The 18,244-nt window shown below is 39.9% G+C and overlaps 2 protein-coding genes across 3 annotated transcripts; one reads left to right on the forward strand and one right to left on the reverse strand.

The window, feature by feature from the left end:
- The first annotated feature begins 608 nt into the window (after positions 1–608).
- On the forward strand, positions 609–9,950 carry ttc23 (tetratricopeptide repeat domain 23). Of its 2 annotated transcripts, XM_079347173.1 has the most exons (11): positions 609–982; positions 1,187–1,352; positions 1,671–1,794; positions 1,931–2,087; positions 2,184–2,309; positions 6,282–6,453; positions 6,612–6,717; positions 7,072–7,199; positions 7,479–7,628; positions 9,348–9,430; positions 9,603–9,950. In XM_079347173.1, the coding sequence occupies exons 1-11, from the start codon at positions 927–929 to the stop codon at positions 9,718–9,720; spliced, it is 1,386 nt and encodes a 461-aa protein (XP_079203299.1). In that variant the 5' UTR covers positions 609–926; the 3' UTR covers positions 9,721–9,950. The 2 variants fall into 2 exon arrangements, with proteins under 2 accessions (XP_079203299.1, XP_079203300.1); XM_079347174.1 differs by lacking the exons at positions 9,348–9,430; positions 9,603–9,950 and adding an exon at positions 8,585–8,639.
- Positions 9,940–18,136, reverse strand: synm (synemin, intermediate filament protein). The gene is made up of 4 exons (XM_079347157.1): positions 17,226–18,136; positions 16,066–16,190; positions 14,392–14,471; positions 9,940–13,909 (listed from the first exon to the last, which is right to left on the reverse strand). The coding sequence occupies exons 1-4, from the start codon at positions 18,021–18,023 to the stop codon at positions 11,871–11,873; spliced, it is 3,042 nt and encodes a 1,013-aa protein (XP_079203283.1). The 5' UTR covers positions 18,024–18,136; the 3' UTR covers positions 9,940–11,870.
- Between the last annotated feature and the right edge of the window lie 108 nt (positions 18,137–18,244).

The raw sequence follows: 18,244 nt of genomic DNA on the forward strand, positions 1-18,244 counted from the left end.
ATAGTTCTTTCATATTTTACAATTTTTGTCTGACTGCTGGTACAGATGACAAGAAGGTGGTTCACTAACATAAGTCATAGCTTTTGAAGTCTGAAAAACATGATTTTATAAGTATGATATTTGCTGAGGATGCGGTTAAGAAGGATGGCCTTAGGAATCAAATGTCCCTAGTTTGACACTTTGAAGTGAGCGGGCCCTTAGGTGAGGCCAAAATCTCAACCAAGACTTCTCAAAAGAACACAACACTATTACAATACTCCCATGAGTACAACTGTAACACACACACAAACACAAAAAAACGCACGTACACAGACTGTGTGCATAGGCTACAGGCTACACTACTACTCTCATATTACATTAGCGACATCTGGTGGCGACATTGGCATACTACAACTCATCTGTTTCAAAAACAATACTTCTAATGACATGATCGCAACTATCACAAGCTGTTTTTGGAAAACCAAAAGTTACTACTGATGCAGAACTGAATATGTAACAAAGCTATAGGATCTTGTCACAATCACAATGCTGTTAAAAACTCAACACCTTCCTTTGTGAGAGGTTTTTTAGGGTACGTATGAGTTGTTCTTGAACGCACCCTGCTGTGCTTGCGGGTGTTTTGATTTCCGTCAACACAGCCTGTTTTGAAAATAGAGTTTGAGTTAAAGGTGGCTCGCGCAGAAAGCTTTTGACTGTTGAATCGCCTTCTGAAAAAACAACAACAAACGCGAGGAACTGAGTGCGGCTATTTTAAACCAAACCACTGATCTCTACAGCCAACATAGAACTTAGAAACAGGGAGCTGTGGCTATAGCTAGCAATGCTAATATAGCACGCGCTGTGTAACCACGGAAACCACAACACCGCCATGAATACAAACTGCAGATGGAGACGGATACCTGTCACACTGATCGCTTTTTAAAACTATGGCTGATGAGGTAGTGGCCAAACTGAATCCCGATTCTTCTTCTGAATCTCCCGAGTAAGTGATTTATTTGAACAAACGTTTTGAGTAACTAACCAAGACAAATGCTGTATTGTTAAATCCAACCAACAGAAGTAAAGAAACATAATCTATCTTTATTTGTGTCTGTATCTGTATCCTTGAGTGTGTTCTAGGTTCATTTTACATTTACAAAGTGTACCGTTTTAATAGACGTTTTACCTGCTGTACCTTGTTTGGCAGCATTGAAAGTAACGACTGTGGCGTAGATGCATCTCCTCGCTGTGACTCAGATATGTTGAGCGCCTCACAAACAGGATATACGAAGTGGGAATTTATCATGATGCTACCTGAAGACAAGCTCAGACACTTTGAGGGACGAGCTCAGAACCATGAGGAAAACCAAGAGGTGAGTGTACACTGTAGGTAGTGACAAAGTCAAATCCATTGTTTGCATTGGTCAGTTTGCAGCTCTAACAATAGGCCTATAAGCTTTCAAAACATGTCCTCAAGACTTTACCAGTGCTTACAGGACTGATACCTATTTTCTGAAAGTAAACACTATGCTATGTTAACATACATCAGCATGAACAATAAAGTGGATCAGGGATTTAGCAGAATAATAATCCCAAATAGACAGTATTATCATTTGAAAAGTTGGATTGCATATAAAACATCTTAATATCTAGAAATGTGATACTGACGGTCAGTTGCTGTACCTCCTCAGTTTGATGCTTGCATCCAAGACCTGGTGCGTTGCTTGGCTCTTACGAGGCTGGTGTATGGAGAGGGACATCTGAAAGTTGCCCAGGTTCATGTCAAACTCGCTAAAGCTTATTTCCAATTCAAAGGTGATATTTTAAGATATATATATGCTTTGAAGTAATTAAGCTACTACATTGGTCATATTGTATTTAGAGTTGCAGTTTTGCTAAGACCTACAGTTAATTGAGCTTTTTAATCTAAACGTTTTTTTTTATCCTTCAGGATGGGCTCTGCAGGCCAAGGAGCACCTGGCCCTGGCCAGAGGGCTGCTTTCTTTCTGCTCCTCCGTCTTATCTTTTGAGGTGGAAAAGCTTGAGGTTCTCGCATGCCTCCTGAGTGTTCACCTCACACAGGGAGGTTCTGCTCTTCTAACAGACAAATATCTGTGCAATTAATATGGTTTACAATAATATACTCCATTTGAAAGAAATATTAACACAATTAACAACATGAACAAGTCCTTGACTCATTCAACTCTGAAGGAGGCACAATCCTCTTTTCTGGAGGCAGAACAAGTTCTTGAGGAGCTTCATCAACGTGGAGACATCAACCAGGAAGAGAAGATAAAGACTGAACTGGAAATCTGTAATGGCCTATTCAGGTGTAGTACTAAGCTTCTTTTCTTTAACCATCAGCAGATATATGTAGCTCGTATGTGGTCAAATTACAACATTGGTAAATCTATAAATATTTAGAGGGTTTAGCATACATTTTGAAGCCTCAGCAAAGTAAACTTCTATGACGTTATTTGTTGCTGAAGGGCAATTGGTTTTGCAATACAAGATTTTTAAGATTTTTATTTGTCACACGCTCCTACAGATGTGCAGTGAAATGAAGGCATTGATAAGGCATTGAAATGACAGAAAAAGACACAAACATTCAAAAAGCTAATAAGGTAACATGTAAGAGGCACTAGTGCACATACAGTAGCAGCCTCAGAGAAACACCAGTGATCCTTGACTGATGCTCTTAGCAGCTTCCTTTAAAGACAGAATAAAGTGCTGAGTCAACATGAAATATAAACAAGTCACCGATAGAACTCCCTCCTGGCTTGAATTAAGTAGGGAAAATGCCCTGAGGATGAAAGACTGCCTGTATCCATAGTTCTTTACAGAGGGAATAAAACAGTGTCTACATGTTTTTTTTAGCAGTCTAGTATGTGTTCCACTTTTCTGTGACACATGTGGTAGCATATTTTACCTGAGCCAAACAACTTGGTGCTTGTCAAAATAATATAAAAAACAGGTTGGGCCTTTAGAGGGGTATTTAGAGTACAGCATGGATTGTTTAATATTGACTCAAGTTGTTTTTAAAAGTGGGTATTTTTTTTTTTATTTCTCCATAAAACTCCAAGTTTAAAATACAGCTCTTTTCTTTGGCCACAAGGTGGCAATAGATTGCTGCAATCCATAATATGAATCCTTTATTTAGTTTCATACCATGTTTATGTCCTTCAAAGTCTGGTTGATTGCTTCATCGTTTCTGCTCTCACTAAAAATGTTGATATATATTGATATAAATGTTGATATTTTCTACACTTCAGGTGTAATTTCCACATAAGTATCTACACTATTCTTGTAAAAGTCATTACAAATCTGTCTCAATCACAAATTCATATTAAAATTCAAATTAATACATAAAATGACACAGTGTGATTAGCATGCTTGTTAAAACAGCAGATTTTCCTGCCACACAGCAACCTTTTCTCATCGTTATCAACGGTCTGCCATTTGGAAACATAGTAATTCAATCTATTGAGTAATTGAGTAATCAAATCTATTTTACCAGTTATTATATTTCAAGTCAGATCTTACAAACCACTTTGTGATACAATGTCAATGTGACTGATGCCAGCTATCCAGCCAATATGCCCAGGAATCATGATAGTGGAACAAAATCTTTAATCATTGATTAGCCTTTTGGCTTAATCATGACTTTACTTCCAAACCAGTTAGGGTATGCCCAACATAATGAGTGAACAATTTATTTTAGTAGCTGATTTAGTTGCAAGTTACATTTGTTTCCACTTTACTTACACACCTTACTCAAAATGATGCCAAACTAACCCAGGATAGGTCTTTAAAATAGTCTCTTATTGGTTTAAGTAAAGAGAACAGATCTAGGCTTACACATTTACTGATAAGACAACACGGTCAAAGATTGTTTCAAATTTATAATTGCAAGCTTTAGACTTTAATTTGTATGCTTTGTATGTTGAACCCTGTTTCTAGGATCCTGTTGCTAGGTAGAAGGCTAATTCTTCTGCAAGTTTACAATAAACAAACCGTATCAGCTGCCGAGGTGAGCTCCACTCAGAGGAATTTTGAAAAGGATGCCATCTTGGTCTGTTTCAAAGAGAGTCAGAGTTTGTTGACATGATGTGTGTAATTGAAAAAATGTGCAGACTCTGGCTGGTGTGTAAGCTTGCTAAATCTCTTTTGTTGGATGGTGACTAAGAATTTGGCATGCCTCTAAAGCCCTGTCAGTCAACACTGTTGTGATGAGGGCGAATGTTCCCACCAAAGCCCAGAAAGCTCAGCGAGCCTGTAGAACCTGGTCCAAATATTCGACTGGGTTTTTGATCCTCAGTCAAGGTGTACACTGAAGTCAGCATGGTGGGATATATACTGCTGGCATAAATCTGAATTTTGGTAGATTGATTCATTTAATTTGATCATAAATTCTCCTTTGTAATCATAAATGATTTTAAATTACTTCATATCTCCTCCACCCTTAACTAAATTATTATTTTCATTCATCATATCATATTCATTTGAATTTTACAGATTTTCTGGAGGACGCTTTTGTTGTTCATTCCATTTCTACTTTAACTTGGCCTTTCTGTGTCTTTCTGAAAGAACAGAGAAAAACAACGTCAACCTTGTTCTGGAAACATTTACAGTAGTGGACTGTGTGGCTTGCTTGGCAACACATCTACAAATCCTTAATTATATAAATACCCTGCTCTTTGGCCACTTCGTAGATTGCAGTGGGCTGAGGCTTATTACAGTTTCGGGGCAGGATGTGAGTAAGGATGTGGAATGAATGAGAGGATAGAGGGGTATTGTATTTGTGCCCATGCTGACAGGCTGGCAGGACTCAAGCAATACTGCGATGTACTTTTGGCTTCAACCATCCCCGTAGCCCTGAAAGGACTTGAAGAGCCTGATCCTTAAAAAACTTATGGGTGGGGTTCTCATCTATCCATCATGTTAGGATAATATTAGAATCATGGGAAAGTTTAGAGAAACAACATAGTAACATCATAGTAACTTGTGCTGGAAGTATTTAACCAACGCGCCATAAAGTCCCTGATTCATGTCACCCAGGGACGTAAGCATGACATAATACTGTCAAGCTTATGTTTATGGATCCTACACAGCCGCTGCTAGAAAATACATTCTACTTACTCATGCCGAAATGAATCCTAAATCAAGGTAAGACTTGCGTAGTGTGGAAGTGGGGAGACAGATTTGTGAAAACAATTATTCTGTAGTGCTGTGAGACAGAGGTGAGTGTTTTGTCCTCTGAGAAAGGTCAACATCTCGACTCGAGAGTGAAATTAAATTTAGAGTCCATTAGATGGTTGGAAGCTGTTAGCAGAGTAGGCTGATAGATTGAGAGTTCTTGTTGGGGTTAATGCAGCTATCGTCTTATACACACTCTCTCTCTCTCTCTGTCTCTCTCTCTCGTTTTCTTTCTACCCACCCATAACAAGACAAGACATATCTGTCTCTCATTTTGAAGATGAAGAACTTGGTAGCATCTGCACATTTACACATGGGGGACAGACTGTTTTAGATGTTGAACTCTGAGCTTTGTCTCACCAAGGAGCATGAAAAAATGTTAACCATTGATCTGGGTTGTTTTGACTGAAACTGCAAGAGTATCCCATACATACATATTATACATACATACATACATATTAGATAGCACATGTATATATTCTTTTCCTGCAGAGGATCTGTACATTTCTTTATATAAGTATACATCTATTTTTATTTGCACAGGTTTAATGTTTAATCTGTATTTTTTTCTTAGTCATATAGGGGGCCTTCTAAATCTTGTTTTGCGTTTATTATATACGTAAGGGAGGGTGGACAGCGGTTGTTTGTTGTTTACTGTTTATTGTAAGTCTTGTGTCTGTCCGTCTGTCGTATTGACAACACCTTACACTGAGAGTTTGAACACACTGCAGGAGTTATTTGTAAAAGTGTGCAGTTAGAATGAGGGGGGTTAGAGGCAGCATAACTTTCAGTTCAAGAAGAAGAAGTTATGCCAGCTAGAAATCCTTTTACACCTCTGCTAGGTCTGGGTTGGCTGGAGACCAAGAAGTTTCTTCAGTGAGCCAGTAAGGCAGGCTCAATATAACCCTATATAAGATGACTTTAAGTATATGTTGTACCTTATTACCTAATAATACCTTCAGCAGGGGGATTGTTTTTTTGAAAAGAGGGATGTAAATAAACTTCTTGAAGAGGTCCAACTTGAATTATTTTGGCCACATATAGCTGGCTGAATGTCTGTTTGTTTCTAATTCTCTCCTCCTTTGTGTGTCCTCTCTGCTCTATAGGGTCTATAAGAGACAGAACAGACCAGCGGAGGCCTTAAACCAGTGTAAGAAGTCTCTGCATTTGCTGAAGGATTGTGGTAAACCAGAGAGGATGTGCTCTGTCTACAGGGACATGGCTGCTATCGAACAGGACAAAGGTCACGTGGACCAAGCCATAGAGCATCTCACCAAGGCAAGGGGTCTTACACATCAAATGCAACATATTTATATATATATATATATGCAAACACATGAGGACTTTTTAAGCCAAGCTTGTTGTTTGGTAATGTCCCCACCCCTCTTATTTGGTGATATGTGATCTGTCTTATGTCACATGGGGGTTTCTGCTAGGCTCATGCCATTGCTGTGAGTCACAGCCCAGAGGAGGTAGAGGGGGCTCAGATCTCCCACAGCCTCGCCCTCATCTTTTCTGCAGCTACAGAGCCCCATCACAATGGTGAGTGTATTGCCAGACAGAGGCGGGGATTGAACAACATGCACTGTGGGTTAATATTAGGATTTGAATCAACAATTGCCTTCCTATATGTGGAAAACTTTAAGATGGTGTCATGGAAATACAATGACATAATAGCCTCATTGAAGACATCCAGTTATGTCAATTTAAATGTTCCTATAGATGTTTTCCATCGTGCCGTAACCGACTATGTAAACAAAAACATCTGGAAATAGAAAGAATTCATCTAAAACACCTAGAAAACATTTGCAGGCACTGGTAATGTGACCATTTTAAAGGGATCAATCATTCAAACTAACATGCAATATTTGTTCTTTCCTCCCCATGCTCGTGTAGACTCCGCTGGCCGCTACTTTGAGCAGAGTCTACGTGCATACAAAAACTCTGTGAGTTCCCAGCATCCAGAATTTCTTGCTGTGCAGGATGACTTTTGTCGTTTCCTCCTCCTCAGTGGCCAGAAAGAGGTTAAACACACAGACACACATGCACTCCTAAATAAAAATAGAAACAATACCCGTTCAGTTATTTCTCATAAGATAAAAAAAAAATCACATATTTTTGCTTGTTTAATATTGAAACCAATAAATGTCATTGTCCACATGCTGTCGATAAAGCACCACCATGGAAACTGTTTTTTTTTAAATCAGGGGATTTACTTCAGCTGATGGAGTGGAATAAACCCATGCATGGAAACACTTTTGACATTTTACCTTTTTTGTCTTTTCTTGACTGAACCATTGCAGAGATGTGTGGAGATACAGAAAGCTTCTCTCTCTTCAAAGAGATCGACATTCGGTGAGCTGAGCGCTGAGGTAGCAGAAACTCTTCAGCTGATTGGAAGTGTGGAGATGGCTGAGGGCAGGCTGACGCAGGCCCACAGGACCATGACAGAGGTGTTTTAAATGTTACAGATCACGAGTAACACAACTGATGTTTATCTCGGTGACAACCTTTAAATGAATACTGGAGATGCTGGACAGAGTAAATGGTAATGTCATCCCACATGACATTGAACCTGCCAAAGTATTTGAAAGGCTTTAATAAAAGGCCAGCAGTCAGTGGGTGTGTCCGTCTACACCAGTGAGTAGCCTGTTCAAAATATACACAAAGAGCCCCTGTCATTTTGAGATGTACTATTTCCACCATCCTCCCTAAGCTCGCCGCTATCAAAGTCGAATGCTAATCTTGGAAGGGGTGCAGTGTGCAGAGGCGCCATCCCTGGTGTAAAATATCACACAGAGTAACTTTGTGTTTCCTCTGTCGGGACAAAACCTGACAGATGGGCAACACAACTCTGAAAAGACAAAGGCAGTTTGCTAACTGTTGTCTATTAAAATGACTCTGACCCCAATTAGTGTGGCATGCCATCATGTCCTCTGCAACAGAATTTAATTTCCCCTGTCTTTCAGCACACATGCTTTGAATAAGAAACTGCATTTTGTGTAATTTAATTAGGCTCCTCCTCTCAATCTGTTTTCACTTTTGTCTTACATAACAAGTTTTTAACACAATGACGGCACAAGTTCCTCTACAACTTCAATTCTGCTGCCCAGCTAGCGCACAGAAATACTCCACTAAAGGGGGACTTCTTCACACAAGTCTTTGCATGACTGTAAATAAAGGAGCCTAGTTGCTATGATGGTTTGTTTTGGCATTTAAGTGTCAGAGGGGGTTTCAAGTCCCCCTCTGACACTGCCAGGGTACATCACAACTCTCTCCTTCTCTCAGCACCACGTCCGACTAGTAACCTTTCTGAAGCTCCCTGACACATCCAGATTTGTTTGTATACGTTTCCCCTGTCATCGTGACACCATCTTCTCCCTGATAGAGTAACTTTTGTCTTTCCAAGGGAAACGGAGATCATACAGTACGGAAGATCTACTGAAAAAACATAGAGAACAATGGTCCACACACACACAGAGTTACACTTGACATTCCCCCTTCCTCTGTAGTGCAGCTGAAAAAGGCCTTCCATTACATCAACCTTAGCAACAGTGAAAACATCCAAGAGGCCAGATGGATCTACTCCAGATTACTGAGTGTTTTACTTTCCCTGATGTAGAGGGAGGACTTATTCACCCTTTTTTCCTCTACTTCAAAAAAGTTATTTTCACATATTGGTATGTTCTTTGCCAACAAGCAGATGTGCTTCTATCAGGTCCGTTTTATTACTTATGTTTGTGATTGAAAGTTTGAAAATGTTTTGGGTTCTTTGTTTGTTTTTTATAAGGCAGTCTTTCCTGACATCACAGACCTACGCACATATTAGTCTTTCCCCTCATTTGATTGGACTAAACTAAAAGTAGAGTGGAAAAATGACTCAGGCTGCTCTTTCAGTGTGTTGACTTAACTACCACAGAGCATGGGCTGTTGGTTTGGAGACCTTGTTGGAAGCCCAGCACGTCCCCCATGTTGACCTGTAACATGAATGGTCAGCACAGGTGTTATATATAAACTGTGGAGTGCAACAGTAGTTATTTTGGGATGTTTAGTGCTTTCACATGTTGCTGGGAAGTGTTTTTTATTTTATCACTGAGTTTGAGTTTCACCTATCAGCTTCCCTTGACCACTCTCTCTCCTGTCATTATTTTTGTTTTGTTTTTTTATTTTAGTGCCTGGAGATCTTGAGTGTGTTGTATGGTCCTCAGCACAAGAAGACTAAAACTACTCAAAAAGCTGTGGACGTGCTAACCTGGTAAATCTGCATATAATTCAGTTAGATTTGCTTCTTATTAAACTCGACTTCAAACAATGATGTGTAGAAGATCAATTAAAGTTTTTTATGCCTCATTTAGTTCAGGGGAAATGATGTGCTCAAAAAAAAAATGAAGACGTTTCAGGTAATGCGACCATGTACTGTTTTGCAGGGCACCAGAGGTGGTAGCTGAGAGACAGCACAGGAAAGGCAGAAGGAAAACAAAACCTGAAACATCATCAGTTGCACCATCCTGTGGGGATGATGGAAACTCGGTGTCAGATTCTTAAAGTGTTTTTTTAAAAATGTTTTGTCTCCACAATCTTTTAGTTTTGGACCAAGAACTCAAAACTCCTTTTCCAATGTGTATCTGTTAGATAACACATAACAGCAGCCACTTGTGCCAAAAACTTCTGCACTAATCATGTCTGCTGCCATTCCATGACTTTGTGTTATTTTATGCCCTGGATAAGATAACCAGCTTTGAAGAAATACTCGCACTCAGAAAAGACAATCAAAATTGTTTTTTTATTGTTAGTATGCAAATTTGTTTCCAAATGTAGGCTGCGACTTTTGTAACCAAATCAATTATGTTATTCAAATTCAATTGAAAACTCTTTTTTTGTCCCCGAGGGAGCAATTCAGTCGACAGAAATCATGATGAAAAGAAAAATGATGGGATGACAAACACTTCTGAACCCGTTGTATAAAACATTCTTTACACATGAATCACTTGTCGATGATGATGATGATGACAGTAATTGCTTTGAAATGGCACGTTATCTGGATTACTGAAACATCAATTTATCCTTTTGTTTGCTACAATTTAAGTCCACTGATTTATTCATGTATTTGTGTAAAGTACTGCAGCTTTCAGAGGAGATCAGGCATGAAAATATGCCTTTACCTGGCACCTATATGAACGTCTTTTTAACTGAGTTCTAAATTCTTGACTATCTAGGATCAAACTATTCATAACAGCATGCCTTTCACTCTAAGCGTTGCATTTCTGCACATTCTGCTTCAAAGGATAGTACCAACAAGATAATATTCAAAGACATTGCTCAATTGTGTCAAAGAGTACATTTTGAAGCCACTTGGAGAAGACATCAAACATGCAGTAGATGAATCCAGGCTTTAATTATAGTGAGCTGTTACATCTTCTGCAGCTAGTACACAACAATCTATAGTGATCAATCAATGTCGTGAAGCTAATGGCCGTTATGAACAAATACTTACTAGAGTAATGGTGAATGCTTCAAGCCAAGGTGACGAACACATTTCTACAAGAAAAAAATGTTCAGACAACACACACTCTACATCTTTTCAACTAAACTATCAGGGAATTGCTTCAATTCATGTGGTCTCCCTCCTTATTTACATTCTTTAACGTCACTATACACATTTATAATCATGCTTTCAGGTTTGAATGATTTAGCTTTTTCCTCCCACCCAGACGACGAAACGTATGTTCAGATCAGAGTGTTCACTGTTGTTAAGTCAGGCATGTATGGAATTCAAACAAACTTTAAAGACCCATTTGTCAGATGTTTGTTCGCACTGATCATGTTAACTCCCTTTTTTGATATTCAAGCCATTCTTTTGCCATTCATTCTAATTGTGGAATTTTAATTAATTGTGTGTAAAGAATTAAACTTGCATTACACATTGATTTAATCATTCTAAACTTGCACAAGTTCCTCATGACAAATAACCTCCATCCACCATCCACCCGCACTACACTGTCCCTACTTTCAAGCTTTGACTTTATTCTCTAGACATCACTAACTAGTGCCTCAACAACAAAAAACTAAAAAAAAAAATGTGTTCAAGGATCCAGTTTATACTATAAGTTTTCCATTTTGCAGCACTGCCAAAAAAAAAAAAAAAAAAGTGTAATCTGCAAACAGCAGTGAAGCACCTCAGCAGTCTAGTGCAGCTGTAAAATGCAGATTGTGTATGCTGTACAGCACAGGTTAGTACAAAAATAGAGAAATCTAGAAGGTCAATAACCTCTTTGAAGGAAAACAGCAAACTATTACTACTGAGCACACAGCTGAGCAGCACGCGTTGCTACAAAGGTTAGATGTTACAGTCCTTAGCCTAGCTAGAAGTTATTAGTTAAAAGTCAGTATTCTTAACAGTAATGCTGCCACTGTTAAGACCAGAACATTGTTTTAAGTCTTTTTTTTCTTTTCTTTTTTAAATTAAAATGATAATTAAATGCTTCTTCAGTTGCAGTTAGGTATACAATTATTACAGTGACACACTCATAATGGGTAGGTCAAAGATATATAATGTTTTACTGCAAAAGCTTAAGTACTCTGTCAGTGTTTGCAAATAGCATTGAATCTATGTGTGGCTTTGTTTAAACCAAATATATTTCAACTGTATATGCTTGTCAAAAAGTGACATTGGCAAGTTATTACCATATTCTTTCTTAATCATCCGTAGGACTTTCAAGGTAAAGGGTTGCAACTCTTTTCTCTTCAGAAACCTTCACTGGGGTCTCAATGCTTTCAGATTGAAGCCCTTGCTTTGAGGTAGTCTCCGCTTGGCTGCCTTGAACATCCATCTGGAAGGTGAAGGGCTTTTCTGATGGCCCCAGCTCAAAATGTTCCTCAGTGATTGGAGAATCAGACTCTCCTTCAAACTCATACTTCACATCCTCCTCTTGGGACACTCTGAAGCTGTATCCAGCTCCTGCCCCACCTTGTAAGACTTTCTCAAGCCCTAAGTTAGAGGATCTGAGAGCCGCCATGATCTGCTCTTCAGAGAGATCATCTCCTTCGTCCAGCAGCCCAGAGTCTTCCAGGGTCTGAGAGATGTTCAGCTCTGCAACGACAGTCATGGTGCCATTGTCAGTCGACTGTTGCACTTTTTTGAAAGCCACGTTCTGTGAACTCTCACTACTGACTTTTGTGAGGAAGGCCAACTCTTCCTTCAGTGGACCTGACACTGAGCTTTGAAGTTTCTCGAGAGCTCCCTTCAGCTGTTCTTTGGGCTCCAATGAGTCTTCACGCAGGAACTCCAGCATTGACTCCTGGACTATTGGGGAGACACGAACCTCTTCTTCAATGATGCACTCTGGGAAATTCTCCTTGGTAAACGAGTCCTCCCCTGACTTTAACTTGTGTTTGTCACTCTGCTCTACTATCACTCTTTTTGTTGGAACGTCTTCATCTTGATAATACCTCTCATCTGACAGGTCATCGACCATACCGTAATGGCCGTATGAGGTAATGCCAACACCCTCCTCAGAGTCAGAAAGATTTTCGTCTGGTGTGGAGACAAAGTACTCGTGAGGCTCTCTACCGTGGGAGAAATATTCACTCTCTTTGGAAACGTCTTGAGCTTGCACAGATCCCCCCTTCCATTGATCAGTATCTGTCTGGGAGGTTTTCATGGTGTCCCCTTCACTTCTCTGAAATTTAGTATTGTGAGGGACATTTTCTAGCTCCTCAATTTGAAAATATGTTGAGGTCGGCTCACAAAAAGTGGACCTTGACATAAGTTCAGCCTCAAGCTCCTCATCACTGTAACTCTCAACCGGTTCCTCAATGATTTCTACATTGACAGACTTATTTTGCAGTTCCCCGCTTCCCTGCAGGCCACTCAGCAGGTTCTTGATCATACTTCCTGTAGTGGTGTCTTTGATGTCATCCAGTGACACCTTCTTAACCCCTTGGCTAAGTAGTTCGGTCAAGGTTGAGTCTTCTGAAAAGTCAAGCTCCTCTTCCACTTTCGACTCCAGAATAATCTGTGTCTTTGTAGTACCATCCTCTTGCTCAGTTTTCTCCACATGATACTTCACCTTAGAATCCCCTGATGAGCAAACCTTGGCCTCCAAACCAGCAGGTTTTATTACTTGTTCTATTATCTCTTCTACAGTCACAGAGTCAAACATCTTTTTTTCACTCGGGCTTATCACAAACTCTGTTTTCCCCTTATTTTTGAACTCATCTCCATCAACATATTCCTTCTCTTTTTCATCAGACTCTTGCTTTTTGCTTTCTGCTTCTGTTTTCTGGCTGATGCTCATCATTGTTGGAGAGACCTCCCTCTTTGATTTGGTCTCAGTAGTGGAGGATTTAGTTGGGCTGCCTTTGTTCTCCAACTGAGAGACCTGTTTGATTGTCACAGTTTCCTCATCAGCTCTTGTTTTCTGTACATTTTGCTTAGGTAGGCTTTCGGTCTTGCCTGATTGTTTATCTTTGGACACACTTGCAGCGGTTGACATAGGGGCGGAAGCAGAAGCCCGAGCTTTGTTAAACGAGATCATGTCTCTTCTTGATGCAGGACTCTGGTACCTTTCTCGGCCCGCAACTGAAATAGGAATTACCCTTGAGGGACTTATGGATCCAGAGAGATGCATAGGGGACCTTCTCAGGTTGGACATTTGCGGCGTGTGCCTGATTTGTTGTCTGGTGGATAAAGTGGAAGCTCTTGGAGAGTAAGCCTGGGCAGGCACCTTGATATCTAAGGCAGAGAATTAATTAGATTGGATGATTAGACAGATACTTAAAGGAAATGCGCTCATTAGATTTCTTGGCAGGATGAGGATAAAAAGGTTGAAGCTTAGCTTCACAAGAACACTGCAAACACAAGCAGATAGTAGCCAACAAGCTCCTCTAAATCTCACTAATTAAAGTTCATCTTGTTCTTGAATGTGTACCAAAACAAACTGTAAACATTGAACATGTAACTTCAGAGAACATTATGTGCCGAATTATTTCTTGGCAGGGAGCAGTGCTGGAAAGTCACAAGGAAATACCCCATAAAGTCAATGCTACAGCGAATATAAATATCACACACAACCCCAGTTAAACCTTAATTTTGAATTTTTACAGAATTTTGACACTGTTATTAATTTTCTCTTCTTAGTCTTCACCTGAAGTACATTTATTATATTTGCAACATTTAAAATGAACTTGTAGCAAAAGCGAAAATAAATAACCTACCTATTACTCTTTCTCTTTGATGTTGAGTCACTCTTCGATGAGGATCTTGCTGACTCAGTCTCTCACCTTCCAGGAGAGCCCTAAACGAACAAGAGAGAAGACAAAATACAGATGAATGTTGGAGATAGTTACAATGATCCTTTTTCCTGTTAAAAAAAAAAGTTCAAATGAAGAAATACCTCACAAGACGGTGTATCTCATTCAGCTCAGCCATGACAACGCTCTCAAACTAAATGCAACAGGCTTACTAGAAACTGTGAGCGCAGGACCTGGCCATATAAGGTGGTAATGATTGAAAACACAACAAGCCAGTGGCATGTAATAAAGAGATCTCAAAAATGAGCTTCGATGCCTCGCTTCCCCATGGTCATTCTTTAACAAGCAAACAACAGAAAACCGAAGTGTCTCAAAGGAAACAACCTCTCCAGAGAGTGGCTTCCCAAAGACTGACCTAAAAATAACAGCCACAATGTGGGGCTGTCCACACTTCCTTTCAATCCCAAAGCAAAAGCTGACTCGTGACATATACTAAACACATGCCGCTGCTACGTCTCAGAGCAAACGTTCAGTCTATTCTTAACATTCAAAACAAACTGGATGTGCTAGCCAACAATGTACCATATAGAAAGACACAAGAAGTAGGTAGTCTTTAAATGCATTTCCTGGCAATTGGTTTAAAAGTGATAAAGTTTTGCTCTTCCTCTAAAGCTTTAACTTCTGCACATTGCTTGAACTCATGGTAAGGTCCTTTGAATTGCAGGCTTAAAATTAGTAAATAAGTGGCTTAAAATTGTGACAACTGAGAAAAAAACCCCAGATAGTATGCCTTGAAACAGGAAAATGCAGCATGTTTATCAGTTCTTTAAAAATAACTTCTCCTTGGAGCAAAAATAGTCTTAGCAAGTGACCTTGTGTAAATCTGTCTATGTTGGGAATATGAGGAGTGGCATTCTTACATACCATTCTTTACAAGACGCAAAGTGCAAGATGTGCTTTGTCTGGCTTAAAATGTTAAAGATCTTGATTAAAAGATCTTGATTGCAGTGTTTATAAAATGGTAAATGTGAGCTGCTACTTTTCAGTTTATTTAAGTGAATGTAAGCAGATCATTTCCTCTAATGTGTTTGAGGAAATCCCTTATTAAGACCTAAAGTATTAAGCTTAGAGGAAGTCCCTCAATGGGGGGTTGGTTTATGTAGTTTATTTAGTAATCTGGTCAGCTCACTATTTATTAGATCACCATAATGAAAAAATAAAACAAGAAATCCTGGTCCCAGAGTTTATCACTTTGTGGTTTGGCCAATGGAGACGCTTGTAGAGTGAGAAAACTTGTATTTCATGACCCATAGAACTATTACATTTACAATAATAACAGAATACCTCCATGCACAATATACTGTGTTTAACTCTCAATATGGTGTTTGAACATGTTAGAGCAGGAAAAGCACAGGTGTAATGAATAAAATATATGCTAGGCTAGCTGGGTTTTTTTTTTTTAGAAGCTCCAGCTTTTGGAGTGCTGGTGTTGTGCATGCTGCCTCTCCATCACACTGTTTTGGCTTACAGGAGCATTTGAATAGAAAAGAAATGTATTTGGTACACTATCTGTTATATTCAAAGTGATTAAGTCAAAATCAGTTTTCCATTGAAAGCTGAAAAATAAAAGCTCATCACCTGTAGGAAGCCACCTCCATGCCCAGATCCATCTTAACCTTCAGTAGGTGCTGATGCTCTTTCATCTTGTCTTCAATAGTGTTCGCCATCATGTTCCTCTCGTGCTCCAGCTGCTCAATTATCATCTGGAGGAAAAAAAGTACAAAACGTTCCTTTTTTTTGCTTTGCACATAGTAACATCTTAAACGTCTGTCAATTGTTTAGTCAATCCCAGAGCCATATAAACGATATTTTGGTGTCCATCAATCCCTGCAATTTGACTAAAAATACTGGGATCATTCTGCAACCTTTTGACTATAATAATTTGGTAAATTGATTATGTCTGTTATGAATTCAGTTGTAATCAAAGACTAAGGTAAAACTGTCTCTACACTGTGATGTCTGATCCCACCAACAGACAGCTTAATCTGTCTACCTCCATTTTTACAACATCAACAACAGATGTCAAGAATATAAAACTGTAGACTTATTCAGAGAAAATGTGTTACTATTTAAAGGCGTCCCTGCAGCCTATGACTAGTGTAGACATCTGTTATTGACTGGCCTGCTTAGGGCTCCATCTTTAGGAGGCTAATAGGGATTTGTTAGTCTGACAGCTAATTGGTTTAAGTGGCTGGTGTAATCTAGCAGCTATAAAGTCCCAAAGGGAGGTCGAATGTCATTTAGACTTCAAGCTACTCAATCCATTTATACTAAGGTCAATGTTGCACGCAATATCCCATGTTTGACAGGTTATGGAACGCAAACATATCAGACATTACTTAATTTTGTAAATGTCATTATGAATCATTTATACATTAAAGATGTTGGTCCTGTTCTAACTAAAGGGAGGAGGTATGAGATTTCACTATTATTTCCTTTAAACCTATATTTAAAAAGATAAAGACATCTTCTAGGCACCGGTCAGTTTGATCACACAGACACTAGGAGCTTCAGCTGCAGCAGAGCAGCCCCTTTAAGGACAGTGGGTGTGGCAGGTACAAGAGTAAAGCCTCTCCCCTCTCATGCTGGCCCAGTGCAGTGGATTATTCTGTGTGCATATAAAGCTGGTCTCATATCTTAGTATATCTAGTGATGTATTTTGAGAGTCAAAAAAATAAATAAATATAAATAAATACAAACCATGACTTCTTGTTTATAGTAGATTTTATTTTTATTACCTGGTATTCACTGAAGTCCACTCGGAATTTGTCCTGCATGTTCATCAGTTGTTCCTCAAGCCGTAGCTGAATCTGACTCTGCTTTTCCGCCTCTCTGTGTAATTTGTCCAACTCTGACACATAAAGCATCTTCTCCCTTTGCATGTCACTTAGTTTCTCCTGGTCTGCTCTAATCGACTGCTCCATCTCATCCACCTTCTGCTGGTACATTTCAAAAGTCTCCATCCACCCTTCGGACACACCTCGGGCGCACGCTTGCACCTCTTCCACGGAGGCCGCAGCAGGACCGCAATAAGTTTGCGTAATGATGGGCACCACCCGGGAATCCACCTGACGCTGTAGACAGGCCATTTGTTGCCTGTGTGCGTCTTCTAAGCGTTTATGCTCGGTTTCTAGTTGGGCTAATCGCTGCTGGAGTCCATTGTTGGTTTTGTGAGCCTGGTGAAGCTCCAATCCGCGGCCTTTCAGCTCACCACTTATTTCCCTGCACACATCCGTCTGCTCGCTGCACAGAGACTGGACCATCTGCAACTCACGCCATAGCTTCTCCTTCTCCATCTCCACCTGGGACTTCTCAAACGACAGCTGTCCCAACATTCTCCTCAGCTCCCGCATCTCCTCCTTGTACTTCGTCTGCTGTTCCGCCGTCCTCACCTGCCTGAGTTTATTTATCTCAGCAATGAGAAGTGCATTTTCCTGCTCCAGTTGCTTCGTCCTGGAGAGATACTGAGCAAGTCTGCTGTTGAGCTGCTGCAGCTGCTGTTTGTCGCTGTCAAAAGTTCTCTTGAAAGGCAACATAATGGCATCAAATAAAAAAGCACGTTTTCAAAAATATCCTGTATTTATTCAGGAGACAGTTTGTCCTGCTGTGATTTGCGTCTATGCGTAAGACTGTGATGTACTTTGCGATCAGTGCCCTTTGACAAGTGCAGGAGGAGGAGGAGGAGGAGGAGGAGGAGGGCGTGTCCTGCCTCACAGGATCATCCCATACCATCCACTCGGTCTACCAGTAATGTTGC

Source organism: Symphodus melops (genome assembly GCF_947650265.1).
Source record: "Symphodus melops genome assembly, chromosome: 6".
Classification (NCBI taxonomy): domain Eukaryota; kingdom Metazoa; phylum Chordata; class Actinopteri; order Labriformes; family Labridae; genus Symphodus; species Symphodus melops.

What these genes read in the sequence shown, in the direction of transcription:
- ttc23 (XM_079347173.1), top strand. Translation starts at nt 927, where the DNA reads ATGGCTGATGAGGTAGTGGCCAAACTGAATCCCGATTCTTCTTCTGAA. An exon ending in TACAGAGCCCCATCACAATG is followed by an intron (nt 6,718 to 7,071) that starts GTGAGTGTATTG and finishes ATGCTCGTGTAG; the next exon opens with ACTCCGCTGGCCGCTACTTT. An exon ending in CCCACAGGACCATGACAGAG is followed by an intron (nt 7,629 to 9,347) that starts GTGTTTTAAATG and finishes TTTTTATTTTAG; the next exon opens with TGCCTGGAGATCTTGAGTGT.
- synm (XM_079347157.1), bottom strand. Translation starts at nt 18,023, where the DNA reads ATGTTGCCTTTCAAGAGAACTTTTGACAGCGACAAACAGCAGCTGCAG. An exon ending in TGGACTTCAGTGAATACCAG is followed by an intron (nt 16,191 to 17,225) that starts GTAATAAAAATA and finishes TTTTTCCTCCAG; the next exon opens with ATGATAATTGAGCAGCTGGA. An exon ending in ATGGAGGTGGCTTCCTACAG is followed by an intron (nt 14,472 to 16,065) that starts GTGATGAGCTTT and finishes TTGTTCGTTTAG; the next exon opens with GGCTCTCCTGGAAGGTGAGA.